The sequence below is a fragment of the Mastomys coucha genome, unplaced genomic scaffold, assembly GCF_008632895.1.
Source record: "Mastomys coucha isolate ucsf_1 unplaced genomic scaffold, UCSF_Mcou_1 pScaffold14, whole genome shotgun sequence".
NCBI lineage: Eukaryota > Metazoa > Chordata > Mammalia > Rodentia > Muridae > Mastomys > Mastomys coucha.
Window position 1 is genome coordinate 68,415,508 of NW_022196896.1, and position 19,304 is coordinate 68,434,811.

The 19,304-nt window shown below is 41.9% G+C and overlaps 1 protein-coding gene across 2 annotated transcripts in view; it reads left to right on the plus strand.

Annotated features, from left to right (window-relative positions):
* Il18rap (interleukin 18 receptor accessory protein) overlaps positions 1 to 13,243 on the plus strand; it is a 32,942-nt gene extending 19,699 nt beyond the window's left edge. For both annotated transcript variants that reach the window (XM_031367338.1, XM_031367339.1), the window contains exons 8-12: positions 1,629 to 1,752; positions 4,239 to 4,390; positions 5,338 to 5,475; positions 9,271 to 9,444; positions 10,135 to 13,243. In XM_031367338.1, the coding sequence (XP_031223198.1) occupies positions 1,629 to 1,752; positions 4,239 to 4,390; positions 5,338 to 5,475; positions 9,271 to 9,444; positions 10,135 to 10,634 (1,088 nt within the window). In that variant the 3' untranslated portion in view covers positions 10,635 to 13,243. The remainder of the gene's footprint in view (positions 1 to 1,628; positions 1,753 to 4,238; positions 4,391 to 5,337; positions 5,476 to 9,270; positions 9,445 to 10,134) is intronic.
* Positions 13,244 to 19,304: the final 6,061 nt, after the last annotated feature.

Here is a 19,304-nt window from a genome sequence, read left to right on the forward strand (position 1 = left end):
GGCTTTCTTCTGGCTGCCTTTTATTTTGTCAACTACATTTATTGTTTTACACGCAGCCGAGTAGAAATTGTTATTCTTGAAAGAAAATGGTGGTGTTTCAGTGCAGTAGTTATCATTTTTTAAATGTGAACGATTTAAGTTTTGTACAAAGAAATGTAAACAAATTATTATGGCAGCATAAGGTCAGTAGGTGGCGGCAGTGGCACATCCTGGGGCTAGGATAGTAGGGGTGAAGAGGAAAAACAGGAACATGGAAAGCAGAAAAGCACACAGCCTGGTTGTGTACAGCATCAGTAAATCTTAAAGGCATTGCTAGCAGAAAAGATCAAGATCCAAAGATGAGCTTTCAAGGGGATTCCCCACCCATACATACACAAGTCAATTCTAAGTGGAGGATAATCTGCACTAGGGATTGGGGGATGGGAAGGGTAGGAAGAGGGAGGATGGTCCAATAACATGTGTGGTCCATCCATCCATCCATCCATCCATCCATCCATCCATCCATCAGTCCATCGTGTGGTATGCCAAATGTTTGAGAATCTAAATGATTTCTTCCCTAAACTGCACACACCTTACACTGAACCTTCTGCAAGGCCAATTGATAGCAAGAGCCTCAATGACCGTGGAAGGGTTAGTTGTTCCAGGTCTACAGTCTTGTTACAATTTATCTTGGGTCTTTTATGGCTATAGTAATGTCAGTGGGAAAACACAGTTCTCATCTCAAAGGTGACAACAGGCTGTTTACTCTGGTGTCCGATATGAGTTGAGTGTGACCCAGGAACACAGATTTGGGTTATCCCAAAAACAATATAACAGTTTCATAAAGCTTTATGGTAAGAGGAAAAAGAAAATAATAAATTAAGCCATCTTTCGAATACAGTGGGGGAAGATCAGATACACAGGCTGCAGCCCAATGGGGAGACCTCAGCTGTTTGATGACAGTTTTAACATTTTGGTTGACAGAAGCCAGTGGTCTGTTATGCTAATACATTCTTTAAAAACTAATCCCAATCATTATAAGGATGTTAAGTCAGCTTTGGAGGTGGGCAAAGAATGGCTGTTACGGAGGGTGAAAAGGCCCAAGATCAATTGTAACAAGGCTGTGGACCTGGAGCATGCCAATCCTTTGAGGATCATGGAAGTTCTAACCATTAATTGGCCCTGCAGAAGGTTCAGTGTAAGATGTGTGTGTGTGTGTGTGTGTGTGTGTGTGTATGTGTGTGTTTGTTTTTTGCTTGCTCTATAAAAGAATTTCCATTCATTGTAACCTCATGGCATTGATTCAATATGTAACCATCAGCTATTCAAATGATCTTTTTAATGTATCTTACACATCATCACTAATGTTGAAGACTAGGCTGAAGGGTAGCCTGTTCACAGAGCTCCAACTTGATTGTGAATTTCCTCATATTGGGGACATAGCTACACATCTGAGACACACAACTTAGCCACTAGGGATAGTTGTAAGCAGAATTGTGTCACTGAGTGAGATGTGGAAATGCTTGGCTATTCCTGGTACCCACTTGACTGATAACTGCCTACATCCTGATGCAGCCTTATGGTCTTTTCCCACCACATCAATGTTCTGATATGCTTCCTTCCTGTTTGCTTGACCTCTGCATTTTCAGGAAAGCCTTTGACTCTACCCTGCAGAGTACAGTTTGGCTTCCAAAGATTTTCGAAGCCTGTAATAAAATGGTATGTCAAAGAATCTACACAGGAGTGGGAAATGCCAGCATTTGAGGAGAAACGGTAAGAAAGAGATTGCGAACTTTAGCCATTGCGACCCGAACTAGTGCTTTCAACCCTTTAGAAATTGCTGAAACAGAGTTTATGGCGGTGGGATAGCCACTCTCATCTGCTAGTGGTGAAAATAAAAATATGTGAACTCTATCTATCTATCTATCTGTCTGTCTGTCTGTCTGTCTGTCTGTCTGTCTGTCTGTCTATCTCTCATCTATCATATTTACTTAAAACCCAGAGGCACTCCATTTCTCATGAGGCTATAAAGTAAACTAGATATTTAGAACATTTAGTCAATGATGGAATCATATATAATAGTAGAACCCTAAGACTGTATCACTTAGTGATGTTAACGAAATATTGCCTGTGTTAAGTACCCTGTGATGTTTGCACAATGGTTTCAAATACTTTAGACGATATTAAAGTGTTTTCAATTTAATTTAATTTTTTGAGACAGAGTCTCATGTATTTCAAACTCTCTATGTGGGAGAAGTTTTAAGTTCTCATATGCTGGAATTACAGGCATGTATAACCATATCCTCTGTATGCTTGGTATTGAACCCAGAACCTCATGTATTCTAGGCCAGCCCTCCACCAACTGAACAATATCCAAAGCTTTCATATTTTGTCTTGGTACCAGGGACATCCACTGTGTTGAGTGCATACTCTATCACTAGGCAAAATCCTCAGCCCACAAAGGGATTTAAAAACAAATGGGAGAGGGTGGTTTCTACCCCCACCAGATCTTCAACTCTCCCTTCATTTGGTGTGCTAAGGAAATGGCACCATAGCACAGATTCTGACAAAAGAGAATTGGTGACATGGCTTACCCTGGAGTGGAGCCTTAGAGGAGAGATGTCTATCTTGGAATACTAGCAGACTGAAACATTTTGTGATAACTAGACTTCGTGTATTATCTTTGACTAACAGACACCCCAGAATTTATGGGAGAGAGAACTTGACCAGTTGAAAGGAAAACTGTAAACCTTTAGGGCCAAGCCCTCCAATGTCTAGAAAAGTAAGTCTCTATCCTAAAGCGAAAGATCTGAGGCCGATCATGGCCAGTCAGACATCTCAATAGGAGATGTGTCCTACCAGTTTTCTACATTAGACCACCCCTGTCCAAATAAGAATCCACAGAATGCTCCCTCTAGTTTTTCAAGGATTTCACTGGACAAATGTAATATTTTGAAAATTATAGATAAACAATAAAGGAAAGATTTTACTAAGGGAAACACTGTTTAGCAAGAAGTTCTAAGATCAAGGAAAACATTGGATTTCAAACTGATGCTGCATGAGAGTCTACATTAGGAGAAGGGAAGCAGAGCCCAGGTTCTCAAGCCACCCCACCTATGGATTTCAGTCTGCTTTCCAGGACTGGCAAGGTGACTCTGGACTTCTGTGAGGCCCATCACCTAGATATTCTATGACTGAAAACCTCCATTTTTCAAGGTCACCATAAGGGACAGATGAGACAGGAGCCACATGTACATCAGAATGTGCAGCAAGCAGGAAGTGTCTGTGGGCTAATTGTAGGCTCACAGCAGCATAACCCATCTGAGCACAGCCCCTTAATGTGACTAATGAATGATGCAGTTGTAGAAAATGACAACTAAGTAAATGCAAAGAGTCACAGTTTTCTGGGTGGAGCAGAGGTTTGAGTGCCAGGCTGGAGGTGGGACATATGGAAAGATGATGTCACTACTGTGGCCAAGCACCACCCTTCCTCCTCTGAGCCTTGACTCTGACACTACCAAGTCAGGATATTCATATCATGACTCCTCAGAGTCTGTGTGGTGAGGAAGGAAGAGATTAAAGAGTCCATTGTCAGTGCTCAGCCAAGTAGCTGGTAGCAAGTCTCAAGAGGAGTGGTGTGGTATGGTGTGGTGTGGTGGGGTGTGGTGTGTGTGTGTGTGTGTGTGTGTGTGTGTGTGTGTGTGTGTGTAGGTGTATGTACACATATGTGTACTTGCATTTGGAGGCTAAGGGTAAATCTCATGTCTCATTCCTCAAAGATTGCTAACCTTGTTTGGGGTCAGGGGGTAGGGAGAAGAATCTCTTCCTGACTAAACTAGGCTGGCTGGCCAGTGAGCCATAGTGATCCACTTATGTCTGCCTTTCCAATGCTGGGATTACAAGTACATGATACCACACCTGGCTTTTTATGTGTTCTGGGGATTAAATTTAGGCCTTCATGCTTGGGAAGGAAACACTCTGCAGACTGAGACTGATCATAAATTATCGATATTCTTCATTCCCGAAGGGGGATTCTTACAACAAAGTCCAGAGGAGGGCCACAAGTAAACTTGTGCTTTAGTGTAAACCCCTAGCAGCTTCCATCACTTGATCTAGAGCAAGCCTCCTCTGTCTGTCTCTGATCTTCTCCAGTCTTCTTATGAGAAATTCCCACTGGCTCTTCATCAGCTTTCCGAGAAGAGCTTCACGAATGGCAGTTATAATCTTCCTGAGTGGGTGTGAATTTTCCCCTCCTCTAGGATTCAATCCACTTTCAAGAACGAAGTCATTGAACGCACCATCTTCTTACGAGTAGTCACCCGAAGAGATCTCAGCAGAAAGTTCGTTTGCTTTGCCCAGAACTCCATTGGGAACACAACACGGACCATCCAGCTGAGGGAGAAGGAAGGGGGTAAGCCTAGGACCTTGTTTCCAAAGACTGACAACTGTTCTTCCTGAAAGGGGAAAGGGCATTTTCAAGAGTGTCAGTGTTTGCTGTGAACGTTTTTTCAGACACTGAAGCACTCTGCTGTGGTAGCTCCTTTAAGGCCTTGACCATGGCCATACAACTGACTTTGACCTGGGCTTCTTAACAACTAATTTGTGTACAAAAGAGCCCATTACTCAACTCACCCAGATTGTCCACTCATGCTGTTACTCATCCGTGTACCCTTTCCACTTATTCATTCCCTAAAGCACTCAATTAGCCCATTTATCCCTCCCTTACCTACAAGAATCCCCAGCCCTGCCTACCCACACCCACTGTGTGGTCCCAGTGTGCAGACATCACTTTCTTTGCCGTTTGCCTCGGCTGGTTTCCAGAGAACATGATAGCAGCTCAGAGAAATGCCCATGAGGAACAGTTCCATCCTCAACAAGATGTCCAGGGATGAGGTTGGGTCAATCACGGACTTGTTCAGTCGATGACTGGAACACAGTCCAGCAGTGTAAATGTTCCCCAGCCATAGAGTGACACTGTAAGCTGGTGTGATGGTGGCTTTCCTATGCAAATCCCTTATTTATAAGATGAATCATGGAGGGTGCAGGGTGATGCTGATGTAACTCCTGGTCTAGGAATGTTTAGACTTCCATGGGGATAAGCACACAAGTGTACTTTATAACAGGCATCAGGAAAGATACAGATGAGCTATGTAGACATTTGTAGGAATGAAAATAAGTAAAATGGGTCAGCATTGTAGGTCACTTCATCAGGAATTTCCCATCCCCCTTGCTCTCCAGAGTTAATTGTGGAAAATTCCCTTCAGACTTAAGATGACAGGGGTAGTAGCACTGGTTTCTATTACATAATAGGGTGTGTTGGCCCAGATGTTTTTGCTCATATCTCTGTGTCTCTCTTAGCGGTATTTGTATACATCCTCCTTGGCACAGCCTTGATGCTGGTGGGCATGCTGGTGGCAGCTGCTTTGCTCTACTGGCACTGGATTGAAGTTGTCCTGCTATGTCGAACCTACAGGAACAAAGATGAAACTCTGAGTGGTAAGAAAACCCTGCATGCCACTGTCTGACTAAGTGATAAGACACTGTTACTTAGTTACTCCCTACCTATTGGCTTTCTTTTCTTAGAGCTGTCTTACGTACAATTTCACATGACTCCTGCCAGCCAGAGCAGCCACAGCCCATGAGAGAAATCAGAGGTAGCTAATGCCTGATAGGTAGTGTCTTGTCTCACAGGCTTAGGTTCTTCTTCTTCTTCTTCTTCTTCTCCCTCTTCTTCTTCTTCCTCTTCTTCTTCCTCTTCCTCTTCCTCTTCCCCTTCCCCTCCTCTTCCTTCTTCTCCTTCTTCTCCTTCTCCTTCTCCTCCTTCTCCTCCTTCTTCTTCTTTTCCTTCTTCTTCTTCTCCCTCTTCTTCTTCTCCCTCTTCCTCCTCTTCCTCCTCCTCCCCTCCCCGTCCCCTTTCCCCTCTCTCTTCCCCCCCTCCTCCTCCTCCTCCTCCTCCTCCTCCTCCTCCTCCTCCTCCTTCTTCTTCTTCTTCTTCTTCTTCTTCTTCTTCTTCTTCTTCTTCTTCTTCTTCTTCTTCTCCTGCTCTGGCTTTACACTAGGAAAGACTGAAGAAACAATTCTAGCTCATTCTAGTTACCAGGAAACTTGGAAAAGACACTTTTGTGGGAATTATGAGATTTAGAAATATTCTCTTTGCTAACCAATCTGAGGTAATTCAGCAAGTGGCAGCTTTATCTCCTGCTCTCCTCATTCATAAAACAGGACTGTAGCAGCAACAGGCAAAGAGGACAGTATGTGAGCTCACAGAGGCTAGACATGGTTTGCCTTTAGACTGGTACCTTAGTATATAGAAACTCAGTATGGTCTGCAATGAATGTCCCTGGAGGATGGATCATATGCCTGGTCTGAGTATTGACTATTGCCATCTTCACAGTTCCCTTAGTCAGAGAAAGACTAACCCATGATTTTTATATTAGACCACCCAAAGAGGCTGTGTCTTAACTTTGAATCTGTAAGTCTGGCTTTAGGAAACCCATTACCTGGGTTATTGCCACATGAAAACAAGGCATGCTAGGCCAGGATTTGTCCCAAACAAGTGTAAGTTGAATAAATTACAAGTCCTATTATTACTAATGATGCTTCTGTTAATTCACCCACAAGACATTGTTATAATACCCATCTGCTTGTATGGAGCTAGAATGTTGCTTTAAGCTTTGCTGGCCCCAGAAAGTTTTGGGTAAGCATATTTGCAGTGTCAGTGACTGACTTTGCTGCTTGGAGCAGAAGGTACGCCTGCAGTGTAAACACCCTCACTGGGAGGTTCCTCCTGAGGCCGGTGGCTTCTGCAGGCTGAGATAAAGGCCTTTCAGAAAAGGAAGTAAGAAGTGTTTCAGATCTGAGTTCAATCACACACACACACACACAGAGAGAGAGAGAGAGAGAGAGAGAGAGAGAGAGAGAGAGAGAGAGAGAGAGAGAGAGAGAGAGCAGAACCAAGCTAAGGAGAAACGCACTCATTTCATCTTTCTTTAGATTGATTGTTAATAACATACTCTGAGCTCCATAAGCCAACAGTGTTTTCAGAATTTTTGCTTGTTTAATTAGCCTTTTATACTTGAATGGGACAAATATCTAATCAATCTTCCCTAGGTGACTCCACACTTCTTTCACTAAAATGCTTTTTTGTTGTTGTTGTTTTTAACCTTAAGATTGTAGAGTTTGCAAAGCAGAGTCTGTTGATAGGGAACATTCAAATTTGTCTGTTATTTCACTTTTTTAACTCTGGCATTGGCTCAGAACTGGGTTCTGGAGCACAGTGATTCAGCACCCTCTGCTGGTCAAATGGATATTTGTTTACAAAATGAAACCCCAAGAGTTTATCGTGAATGTCTAAACTTCATTCAGAAAACAATAATACTAGGAGGACATATGTAAGTCCTCTAACACCACACTATGTAAATTCATGACCAAATAAGTTTATCCTTGAATTATAAAAAACTCTGCTGTTTTTACAAAACACTGGGAGGAATAGAGTTATGGTGTATTATACATTTTTATTTTTTTAGCTTTTAAAATCATTTGTATTGATATTCAGCCACCCTTCCTTTTCTCCTTCCCTCTCCTCAGTAAAGGTGATAGCACTTTTTAACCCTTTCTTCATGTCAATGTGTCCTACTATCCTCTCCAGAACTTTACCCTTACTTCAAGGTCTTTACCATTAGACACACCAGCGCTTACCTGAAGGTCACACCTCAGAGTCTCCCCCTTTCTGTATGGGCAATCGAGTACCTCATAAACCAGCTTCTAGAGCTTTGGGGGTTCTGAGCCTCCTCTTTTATTTGTGCATTGTAGTCAATCCTTTAGGCATCTCTTTTAACTTACATTGGGCAAGCACTCTGCTGAAAGGCCTGAGACACTAGTTACTTCTGAGAGCATTGTAGATGGAGGTTATGGAACAGCCTGAAATATAAACTACAGCTGCTCCATCCCAAAGCCTGTGACTTAACGTGTGAGTTTTCTGTCTCTTCTAGGTAGGGTTTTTTTTTTTCCTGATAATATTATCAACAGAAGTACAAGAGAGCTTCACAGCATCCTAAGACTAGTTCTATAAATGTAGCTTCTCAAATATAAGAGGAGGGCTGGGTAAGAGCCAGAGATTCTAGTCTGGCATATTTGCTACCTCCTACAACCATTGACATCCTGAGAAGGGATCTCTACTGATTTCACCTCACACACAGATACAAGTACTGTCACGTGACACAGTACTTCGTGCCAAGGGTACATTCAGATACATGTACCCTGAGGCTACTTTTCCTTGTAGAAATAAAATATAGTGTGCTTGTATAAACCTAAACAGTATAACCTACTGCACAGTAGGCTGTGGGCTCTCTGGAGAGTGTGTGTCTATAAGCCTATCACTACACAGTGGGTACTATAAATATAAATACATAGATAAAGCCCCACTACTCCTAAGTTTAGATGAGCAAAACAACCAACACCCAGTTAAGCAGAAGAGAATATTTATCCAATCGTGAGACTTGTTAAATGTCAGGTACATGAGGCTGCTGATGGCGTTGTAGAGCAAACACTGTTTAGAAGGGGTAGTGTGTCCCCCTTCTAAACAGTCGTGGCAAACGAAGTGCAACAAATGTAGAGGGTGGTGATATAGTCATGTGTTGTATATGGGACATGGTCAGAGAGATATGCTTCTGCCTGTTGTGTACATAGAGGACCACACCAGCATTACTGCACATGGGAGAAATGTGATGGGCTGTAGTGCCATGATGACTACAGCAGCCATGGGCAATAGGAGTCACTTGTGTGTTGTGAACTTATGGGACCTCCACGGCGATGTGCCCACCATTAACTGAACCATCTATTGCTGTTGCCTGGCTATAAGTGTGCCGCCATCTCCTGATAGGTATTGGGTCCGGATCTTAACAGCACTTGCTTTCTGGTTCTTATCACGCTTTAACAGAGCAGACTCCTCTTTGATGTGTGGCTAATGAGCTAGAAACACTGCAGATACGAAGAATGATGCCCTCCCAAGCTTGGGAGATTCAATCAGGGAGGCCCCAGCTGTTTGATCTATGCCCTGCAAGGACACAGGGGTGCTTCATAAGTTAATCATTGGGGTTTTATATGGACAATCAAAACCACTCCGTGGTGTGATTTTAAAATGGATGCATCTGCTGGCTTTGTTTTTCATTCCTTTTTGTAAGGATCCCAAATCTTATTTCTAATCCATTTAGCATATGCTCCAAGCATCTGTATATATCATGATAGTTAATAAGAAGGACTTTGGTTTTGTTTGTTGTTCCCCTTCCTTAGATAAGAAGGAATTCGATGCATTTGTATCCTACTCAAATTGGAGCTCTCCTGAGACTGAAGCCATGGGATCTCTGAGTGAGGAACACCTGGCTCTGAATCTTTTCCCGGAAGTGCTAGAAAACACGTATGGATACAGCTTGTGTTTCCTTGAAAGAGATGTGACCCCAGGAGGAGGTAGGTCTTGCCTGCCAAGGAACCAAGTAGAACACAAAGAGTAACCCCTGTAGCTCAGAGCTTTTTCAGTCATGCCTTCATCGTGATACATGCCTTCTGTGTTTTCATTTTTTTTTTTATTAGCTTAGATCATCTTGGACAAGAGCACAGAAAACTGTGCTCCAGAGACATGCTCTGTCTTCCGAAAATAACTATTTTCAGGAAAATAATAAATAGTAGAGAGCCCTGAGAAAACCACATATGCTTTCCCTGGACTCTTCCTGGGAAATAATCACTCTCATCTTGAACAGAGATGGCCTTTCTGGTTTCTAGAATCCTGCTTCCAGCAGGAGGTATAGCAGGCCTCTAAGATGGATGTCACACATGACTTATCCAGGCTTCAAATGTGCTGCTAGCCTTCCCAGTCCTGATACATCCACAAGTAGCATGGGATGTACCATATCCCCAGTCATATTCTGACGTGATTTAGATGGTTTAGGTGGTGATTTAAGATGGCAGGATACAGGAACCGTGGTGGGTATTGGCACATATCTTCAACAATTCAGAGTGTAGGCCAGGGTCCTTTCTCCTGTGTCTCTGCCCAAGAGTATCCAAGTTAGAAGAAACCCTCCAGGCATCCCTGGAAGGTTCGAACTTGTTGTGACTCAAGTTTTCATATCAGTTGAAAGTCATTAATTTATTTGTTTCCAGTGTATGCAGATGACATTGTGAACTTCATTAAGAAAAGCCGAAGAGGAATATTTATCCTGAGTCCCAGCTATGTCAATGGACCTCGGGTCTTTGAGCTACAAGCCGCAGTGAACCTTGCCTTGGTTGATCAGACACTGAAATTGATTTTAATTAAGTTCTGTTCCTTCCAAGAGCCAGAATCTCTTCCTTACCTTGTCAAAAAGGCTCTGAGGGTTCTCCCCACCATCACGTGGAAAGGCTTGAAGTCGGTCCACACCAGTTCCAGGTTCTGGACCCAAATTCGTTACCACATGCCTGTGAAAAACTCCAACAGGTTTATGTTCAACTGGCTCAGAATTATCCCAAAGGGCTTTTCCTCTGAAAAAGACCTAGTGATGCAGAAACCCCTGGGAGGAATGTCCAACTCTGGCAACAGCCAAGGAGCTCAGAATGGAATGCCCGATGCAAGGAACAAGAGAACTCAGAACCTCCTTCTCTCCAGCCCTCAGGAGAGGTGCTGATGGGCAAGCAGAACATGCTGTGTGGATCAGGCTGATAGAAAATTGAGCCTTTCTGCTCTCAGTGCCAAGCAAGCTTGATAGGCAGTGGAATGAAGCAGCATCTACGGTTTTAGGGTCTGAGTTCCTGGAACAGACACATAGAAAGTTAATACTCCAGACCTCTGCATTGTACTCAGCACACATTTCCCTGAGAGCTTCCAAGTAGCCTGAGCAGAATCAACGGAAGTAGCTCCATAGGCTGTCCAACATTCATGCATGCATGCATGCCTATTTTGCACTAAATGTATGAATTTATCATATGTTTTCGTGTATGTGCAGTCAGATACATAGGATTTTATTTTGTTAGATATGAGTGATTGAAACTCCATCTAAAGCCCTTCTGTAAAGAAATTCTACTGCATGTTTATCCATCAACTCTACAGAGGAGGAATATAGAAGGTGAGACAGAGCATACGATCTCCTGGGTCCCTATAGGACATGACCACTTTGAAGGCATGAACTAGGTATATGTTTCTAGACCTGCAGTTGAACAATGTTGCTGGCAGAAAGTATCATGACTCACAAATGTATTTAGCGAGCTCTGTGTCCACGCTTAGAAAGGTACACTATAGAATGGTGGTCATTCCCCTTGTGTCTAAGGGGCTGGCTGGGTGAGAGTTGTGCTTCCTTTCCTACTCAATACCGTAAGGGAAAGTCACATCTCAAGTCACTAGTGCCAGAAAAAATACATGTTTAACACTCAGTGTCAAAAATTTGAGTCAAGTTTTTCCAAATTGTATATATAACAGAGATGACAGAGCCCTCCTCTTGGCTGGTATAATCTGCACAGGATTTAGATTTAGGGATGGGATAGAGCTAATTACAATTTCCCCTTGTTTCCCTGGCTAGAGACCTTACTCAAGTCTCGGCAAGTCAAGACTTATTTGTCCCAGATCATTAGTCCAATTAAGACAAGGAATAGATTTGTAGTTGTCTACAACCTAGGGAGGCAGCAATCGTCAAGCAGAGTCTGAGGCATAAGTGCACACATCTGTTGACAAGCAGCAAGAATACAACAGATGCCATACCTCTTGCATGAGCCATTTGTCTGCTGAGAGTGGTACCCTGTATGGACACTGATTGACTGAGTGGTCTTAGGGGAAGTCTTCCTTGGTAACAAGACAATGTGTTTAAGGGCTGGGTCATTGTTTTGATTAACAAGGTGAATTTGTTGCTCCTAATTTGGTTTGTATCTAAAACAGGGTTTGAGTTGATGTGGCTGTATATGACCTTTGAACACCACCTTTCCTGATGGAACAGGGTGGCTCATCATGTGGGCAGTGAAGGCAGCACCTCATGAACTGGCTCCCACATCATGAGTCACATCCACTGTAGACCGAATGAGGTCCACAGGCAGAGTGGGTCATCCACTGACATCTGACCACTTGGTGCCTGTGTGAAATGCTCTTCTGATCCTCCTTTGCAGAAGAACCACATCATAAAAACCACTTTGGCTTTGGCGCTAAGCATCATCCTGGCTGGAAATCTCAGAGCTAAAGAGGAACCAAAGAGCATAAATTATCCCTGGAGGAAGTTTTTGTGGGAAGGACCTTTGTGGGATCTCAGTGGGGAAGAACCCACACTTGTTGAACCACTGTGACCTGGCTATGGCCAGGTTTCCTGGGTTTCTTGGTAGCCTCTCCCTGAGATCATAGACTCAGAAACCTCTTCTGGCCAATGCAGCCAGGTTTATATTGTTCCAAGATAGCTGAGCTCCCAAGCCTTTGGCTTTACAGTGCCTCAGACTTGTACATCCATGAAAGTAGAAATAGCCAGCTCATGTTTATAGAATGTCCTCTTTCCCATAGCTAGGTCCAGTGAGATGACAGGTATGCATTTGGGGCAAATTCTTACTAATATTTTCCCTGTGCATATCAACTAAAACAAGAGGAATAATCAAAACAAAATTCCTATGTTCGTGAGACTTTGGGAGAACAGCTAGACTCAGCAGAGTGGAAGCAAAACCGTGTTTTCTGACTGCATCATCTAGAAGAGGAGGCCATGCATCCTGCCTCTTGTTTCATATACATCGAACAAATGCAGTGGTCACCATGCTTCATTTCAGTGTAAAAAAGCATTGACATTTGAGTGTGGATGCTGTCCTTCCAGGACACACTGAAGACCTTTCCTTATGGACCCAGACAGTTCTCAGAGAGAGTTCTCAACATTCATGTCATTCCATGGTCAATACCTCAAGTAACATAAAATAAACACCTGCAGTTCTGACTACTGGCTTGTTTTATGCTGGCTTGATACAAGCTAAATCAGTTTGGAAGAAAGAACACTGACTGAGACAGTGCCTCCACCAGATTGCACTGTGGACAAGCTGGCGATGCACTGTCTTGATTCATGATCAATGTGGGAGGTCACAGCTCACTGTGTACAGTGTCACCCCTGGGCTAGTGACCCTGGATGCTATGAGTAAGCAGGCTGAATAAGCCATAAATACAAAACCAGTAAGCAGTACTCTTCCATGGCTCTGTTTTAGTTCCTGTCTCCAGATTCCTAGCTTGTACTCTCTGGACAATAGGCCCGAGAATTGTAAGACTGAATAAACCCTTTCCTTCCCAGTTTGCTGTTTTATCTCATGGTGTTTTTTATCTCAGTAATAGAAACCCTAATGGAGACACTAGCCTGATCACAGCTATATCACCTGGAGTCAGGCATAGAAAAATCACTTTGAGGGCTGGTGAGATGATTCAGTAGGTGAAACACTTTCAGTGCACCCTGGTGACCTACTAGTCTATGGATTCCAACTAAAGGCATAAGGAGAACAAATTCTCAGCGTTTCCTCTGGCCTCCCTGCATGCCATATCATGAAGTGTGCACATTCTTTCTCCCTCTCTCATCCATTCACAGGACATGATAGATAACATTAAATTTTAAGATGGCAAAAAAACCAATTTGTAGAGTCCGAAATGTGAACAAAAACAGGTTGGTTAGAGAAAAATAAGAATCTAAAGCTTATCGATTTTTCCCTTTCCACCCAATATCTACTGATCTAGACTGAGTCAGCCCAAGTCTTACAAGTGAGCATGAGGGCTGACCACAGAGCTGCAGATGAAGTGGTAAGACTGAGGAAGGATTCTCTAGCCTTTCTTTCTCTTAGGTTTTCTCATTCCTTCCCTGGTTCCCTGCCCAGACCTTAGACAATCCAGTGTTTGAAGGAAGAATGTCACTAGATACTTGGGAATCTATATCTCCAAGAAATGAGGACTGTCCCCTTAGGTATAAGAATCTGGAATTCCTATAGAGTTTAATGAACTCCTATTGATACTTTTTTCTCTGTGTCCTTTTGCAGTTGAGATGTACACAGAACAGTGAGGTTAATGATCTCCAGTCCTGGCTAGAAAACTGCTAAGAGGAGGAAAGGAAACCTATGTAACTCAACAGATCTCACAGACAGAGGCTACAAGATTGTTTATAACTACAGGGCTCATCAACAAGCTGAACTTGAAGCTAAATGTGCTACCATATGCATTGAGATCTGAGCCATACAACTACCACACTTCCAGACAGGCTGCTAGGGATGCATTTGGTGCATGCCTTTCATCCTAGCACTCAGGAGGTAGAGGCAGGTGGATCTCTGTGAGTTTAAGACCAGCTTGGTCTACATAGTGTTCTTGAAGAGCTAGGTCTACAGATTGAGACCCTGTCTCAAAATACAATAAAACAAAACAAAGTGCACCATTGGAAAATGAGTGTAGAAGGACTGGTCCCAAACACTACTACACTGCAGCCACAGCTTGGCTGAAGTTTGTGGCCTTTCTCTCAATTTCCTGCCAAAACAACAACAAAAGACATGAAGCTACAAAGCACAGCATAGTAAGACCAGTGCTTAGACAATCCATATAACCATGAGGCAGGGAGATATCTTAGCAGACAGTTTTGGTTGCACACCTGAGAAGATCAGTGTGCTGGATAGCCTCATGTCAAGTTGATACAAGCTAGAGTCATCAGAAAGGAAGGAACTGGAAGGAACCTCAGTTGAGAAAATGCTTCCATAAGATCCAGCTATAGGCATTTTCTTGATTAGTGATTGATGGGAGAGGGCCCAGCTTATTGTGGGTGAGGCCATCCCTGGTCTGGTGGTCCTGGGTTCTAAAGGAAAGCAGGCTGAGCAAACCAGTAAGCAGGACTCCTCCACAACCCCTGCATCAGCTCCTGCCTCTAGGTTATTGTCCTGTTTGAGATTCTGTCAGGGCTTCCTTCAATGATTGACTACAATGTGGAAGAAAAATTTCAATAAACCCTTTCCTCCCCAACTTGCTTTTTGGTCATGGTGTCTCATTGTAACCATAGTAACTCTAACTAAGACAACCAGAGTTCAAATACCCAGCACATATATAAAGACTGGGGCACATGTGGCAGTCATCTTTAATCCTGGCACTCTGGAATCAGAGGGTCTCCAAACAATCTGGTAGCCAGGCTAGCTGGATTCTGAAGGCACGAGTTCCAGAGAGAGAGAGAGAGAGAGAGAGAGAGAGAGAGAGAGAGAGAGAGAGAGAGAGAGAGAGAGAGAGAGAGAGAGAGAGAGAGAGAGAGACTGCCTCAGTATATATAAAAATCAGATTATCAAGGAAGAGTCCCAACAAGGACTCTGAATCTTCATATACATAGGCATATATATACACATATGCCTGAACATGTGGGTGTACTGAACAAATATGAATGTGTAAACATACATGAAAAAAACAGTTATGATATTTCTGAAAATATTCTCAATGTGGGTACAGATAGTTAACCACAACGTAGAGTAGCTAGGGCAGGGCCTATCTAACAATAAGGTACATGTAACTTAAGGAGGTGAACAGACTTTCAGGAGAATGAGAAAGTAATACCACACTATGCTTTAATTTGGTGGACTGCCACTAAAAGAAATCAACAAAAATTCAAATATTGCTAAAACACAATACATGATGGAATACTATTCAACCCCCCCCCCAAAGAGAAATTTCTGTACTGTCAGTACATGGATGGATATAGAGAATATATTAGGTAAGGAAACCAAACTAAACAAAAACCTATTATGAGAAGACAAACACTAAACACTTACATGAAGAACCTAAAATAGTCAAATTCCTAGGATCAAAGGCTGGAATGGAACTTACCAAGGCTTGGAGGCCAGGGTGGAAGAGGAATGCAGTGTCTGTCCGTGGAAATGAATGAGGTCTGGTGATCTGCTTTGCCATGTTGCAAGTATAGAAAGGAACACTGGTCACAAACCTGGAATTGGTCATCTGGGTACACCTAATGCTAACTGTTCACACTACAGCAAAACTGTAAAAGATTAAATAGTAAAAATGCCCCTGCAAAGAAACACCAAAAACAGGGAAAAAATAAGATGAAGAAATACAAGGAAATAAACAGGATTATGACCATAAAATGGTAGACAGAAACTATACATATTAATATTCATACTAAATATCCAGTGTCAAAACAATAATTAAAGGTGTATTACTAATAAGATTTTTAATGAAACAATTTGTTTTTAATGTAGGCTTTCATTTATAACAAATAGGTAAAAAAGATAGATGAATGTAAGCAGGTAGATATAAATATTTGTACACCAATTAGCACATAGTTGAAGCGTCCACATTGACACCCGTTAGAAAGAATTACCAGGATACAGATGGATGTCACATTCTGAGAACAAGATGGCTTTCTACAAAAGCAGAATAATAAGAAAGCAGCTCAGGATGGCACCACCCACAATGGGCTACCCCCCAACCCCATTAACCACTAATAAAGAAAATGCCCTACATATGGATCTTGTGGATGCATTTTCTTAACTGAGGTCCCTTCCCTTCAGAAGACTTTAGCTTTTGTCAACTTGACACAAAGCTAGTCAGTACACTGATCTTCTCCCAGTACAGAAACACATAACAATACCTGTGTTTTGGAACACACTGGGCAAAACAGTGACATTCCTGAAAAGAGAATTTTAGTATGTGGCCTAGAGGCTGATATTTTGATGAAGAATGTGGCTGCTTTTTACCTGTGTCTGAAGAGTCTACCTGAGACAAAGAACAAGATTTTCTGTTAATTGCTTTGACGAAGGAAGTCTCAGAACACTCTGCTATAAATTTTGTTGTGTGGTTATAAAAGTTCATTTTTATGAAGAGAGTTTTAATGAAAAGTAGCAAGCTGAGAAAGAAAACAATACAAAATGTATGGTTTTTAGTATGAAAGAGGCACCAGGAAGTGGAATGAAGCTCAATCCTTTGCTCATGGCTATAGTCAGATTAAAGGAGTGGTGACTTCAGGGCAAGATCCTACCCAGCTAAGCTTATTTTTATGCTTTTGCAGTTGAATAAAAAATAGTTATATTTAGGTGTTATTGTTACCTCGTTATCACATTCATTTGGACTTTTAGTCTGGAATGAACTACAATCCAGAAATGGGGGACACACCTGTGATCCAGCTTTTGAGGCTGGAAGGACATAGGCTTTTGATTCATATCTTGAGGAATAGGGGCCATGAAAAGCTTTGATCCAAGCATGATAATACTTGTCTTGGAGACAAAGCCAAGCAGATCCATAAGTTCAAGGCTAGTCTGGTACAGAGCAAGTTCTAGGTAAAGAAAATGTCATGGAAACCTGAGGGTCACAACATCCAAGATGGTGACCACTGCTTAAAAGCTGAAGACCAGTTTAAAGAAGTAGATTAAAGTAATTAGCCAGAAAAAAAGTTTCTTAAGTAAGAAGTATTCACCTTTTGAATGTAACTCAAGTTTCTCTAAGAACTACAGGGGAAAGAAACAAAAACAAAAACAAAGATCAATTCCACAAATTCTAGACTTTGGAAAGTTTTCACTTTTCCTTTCCATCTCGTTTGTTACTTTAAACTTTGCCAGTGGCTCTCAGAATAAACAAACACTGCTTTTTTAAGTTAATAGAAAAATCATTCAGTAAATAAATATTTACTGTCAGTAAAAAAACAAACAAACAAAAAAAAAACTTCATGTATTTTTTTCAATATTTTTGTATGGCAAGTTTCTTTTTCCCCTTTCTTACTGGTATAAAAGAAAGTTTTTAATTTATATTTCAGGAATATAAATCTCAGCATTTTCTGTGGAAAGTGAAAACATTTAAATATGAAGCAATTGTCTAATTCCTGACAGTATTCCTAAGCCATTAACATAGATGACAGATTACCTTTAGCAAGCCTAATTATTATTATACTTTTGTTAATAACAAAAGCTCAAAGAAAAAGACAAAACATAGCAGTGGATTAAAGAGGAGGGGATCATCAGGAGTGAGAGCAAGAAAAGATTATAAGAATAAATGCCATCAAAATACAATATATATATATGATTTACATATAAATAAAATACATTTTTATATATAAAGAATATATATATACATATATATAAATATTCTTAAGCACATATATATATATATATATATATATATATATATATATATATTCTAAAGTCTAGGCATGCTGGTACATACATTCAGTCCCAGCACTCAGGAGACAGAGCCATGCAGATGTCTGAGTTCAGGGTGTATCTACAGAGCAAGTTGCAGGACAGCCAAGCTTAAGCAGTGAACAAGTTGAAGAACAGAAATCTCTTGATAATGTAATAGAACAAGGGTGACCATGTTCGAGCTCCAGCAAGCAGCAGAACTCAGCAGGTTTGGCTATGTAGCTCTGACTTTAAAGTCCAGAATAGAAGGCACTACTGGGACAATTAATGGTGGTTAGCTGGGGCTTAGAGATTAGCAGTGATTAAGGTGTGAAATCTTCTGGGAAGTGTTTTCTGAGAGCACAAAGAAGCTGTGTATTAGAGACAGCCAAGGTTATATCTCATGCTGCAACTGTACTTGGTAATGTGTAAGAATCACCCAGGTAGTACTGGTTTTGAAGGCATGAAGGGGTCATGAAGAGCAGCTGAGACCTGGCACTGTCTGAGGCCATGGAAGGCCATTGGTGAAGGGGCAGCCTCAGTTCCAGTTGATGGCTCCGGACTGAAGGGCTCATAGAAAGGAATTGCAGCTTGGAATCATGAAGAGAGTCTATGAAAGGTTATTGGTGAAGCCTAGTTGCAGTGGAAGACCCCAACATATTGGAGATGTGAATACCATGGGATGATCACCAAGAGCAGCAGCAGCAGTGGAGTGGAGTTAACCTGAGTATAGAGTGCTACAGAGGGCAGAGCTGGAGAAGTGACCCAAGCCCTTTAGTGGAACCCAAAAGATCATATGTGGACACAAGACATGAGGCAAGAAGCTATAAAATTAAAGTTGTCTTGGATACCTCAAGATGTTAGAGATGCCAGAGCTGTGGGATGCCTGCTGAGGAAAGCTGCTAACAGAGTGGAACCAGCCCAAGTGTATGAATTTTGTTGCTGCTGAATGCTAGATCTGCTAACAGTGGTCAGCAAGAATGGAAGGAGATCTGAAGAGCACTTGGACATCAGACACAGAGATGTGGAGTTGAACCAGCTGGTTTTGGGTCTTGTTTTGGTCCAGTATTTCTTCACTTTGAAGTTTTGGAATGATAATGTATATTCTGTGATGTTGGAGTTATGTGATGTGCTTTCTTGATTTTCATTTTGTAGAGGATTATTACAGTTAAGTAATTGGATAAATCTCAGAAGATATTTTGAACTTCGGAATTCTAAGA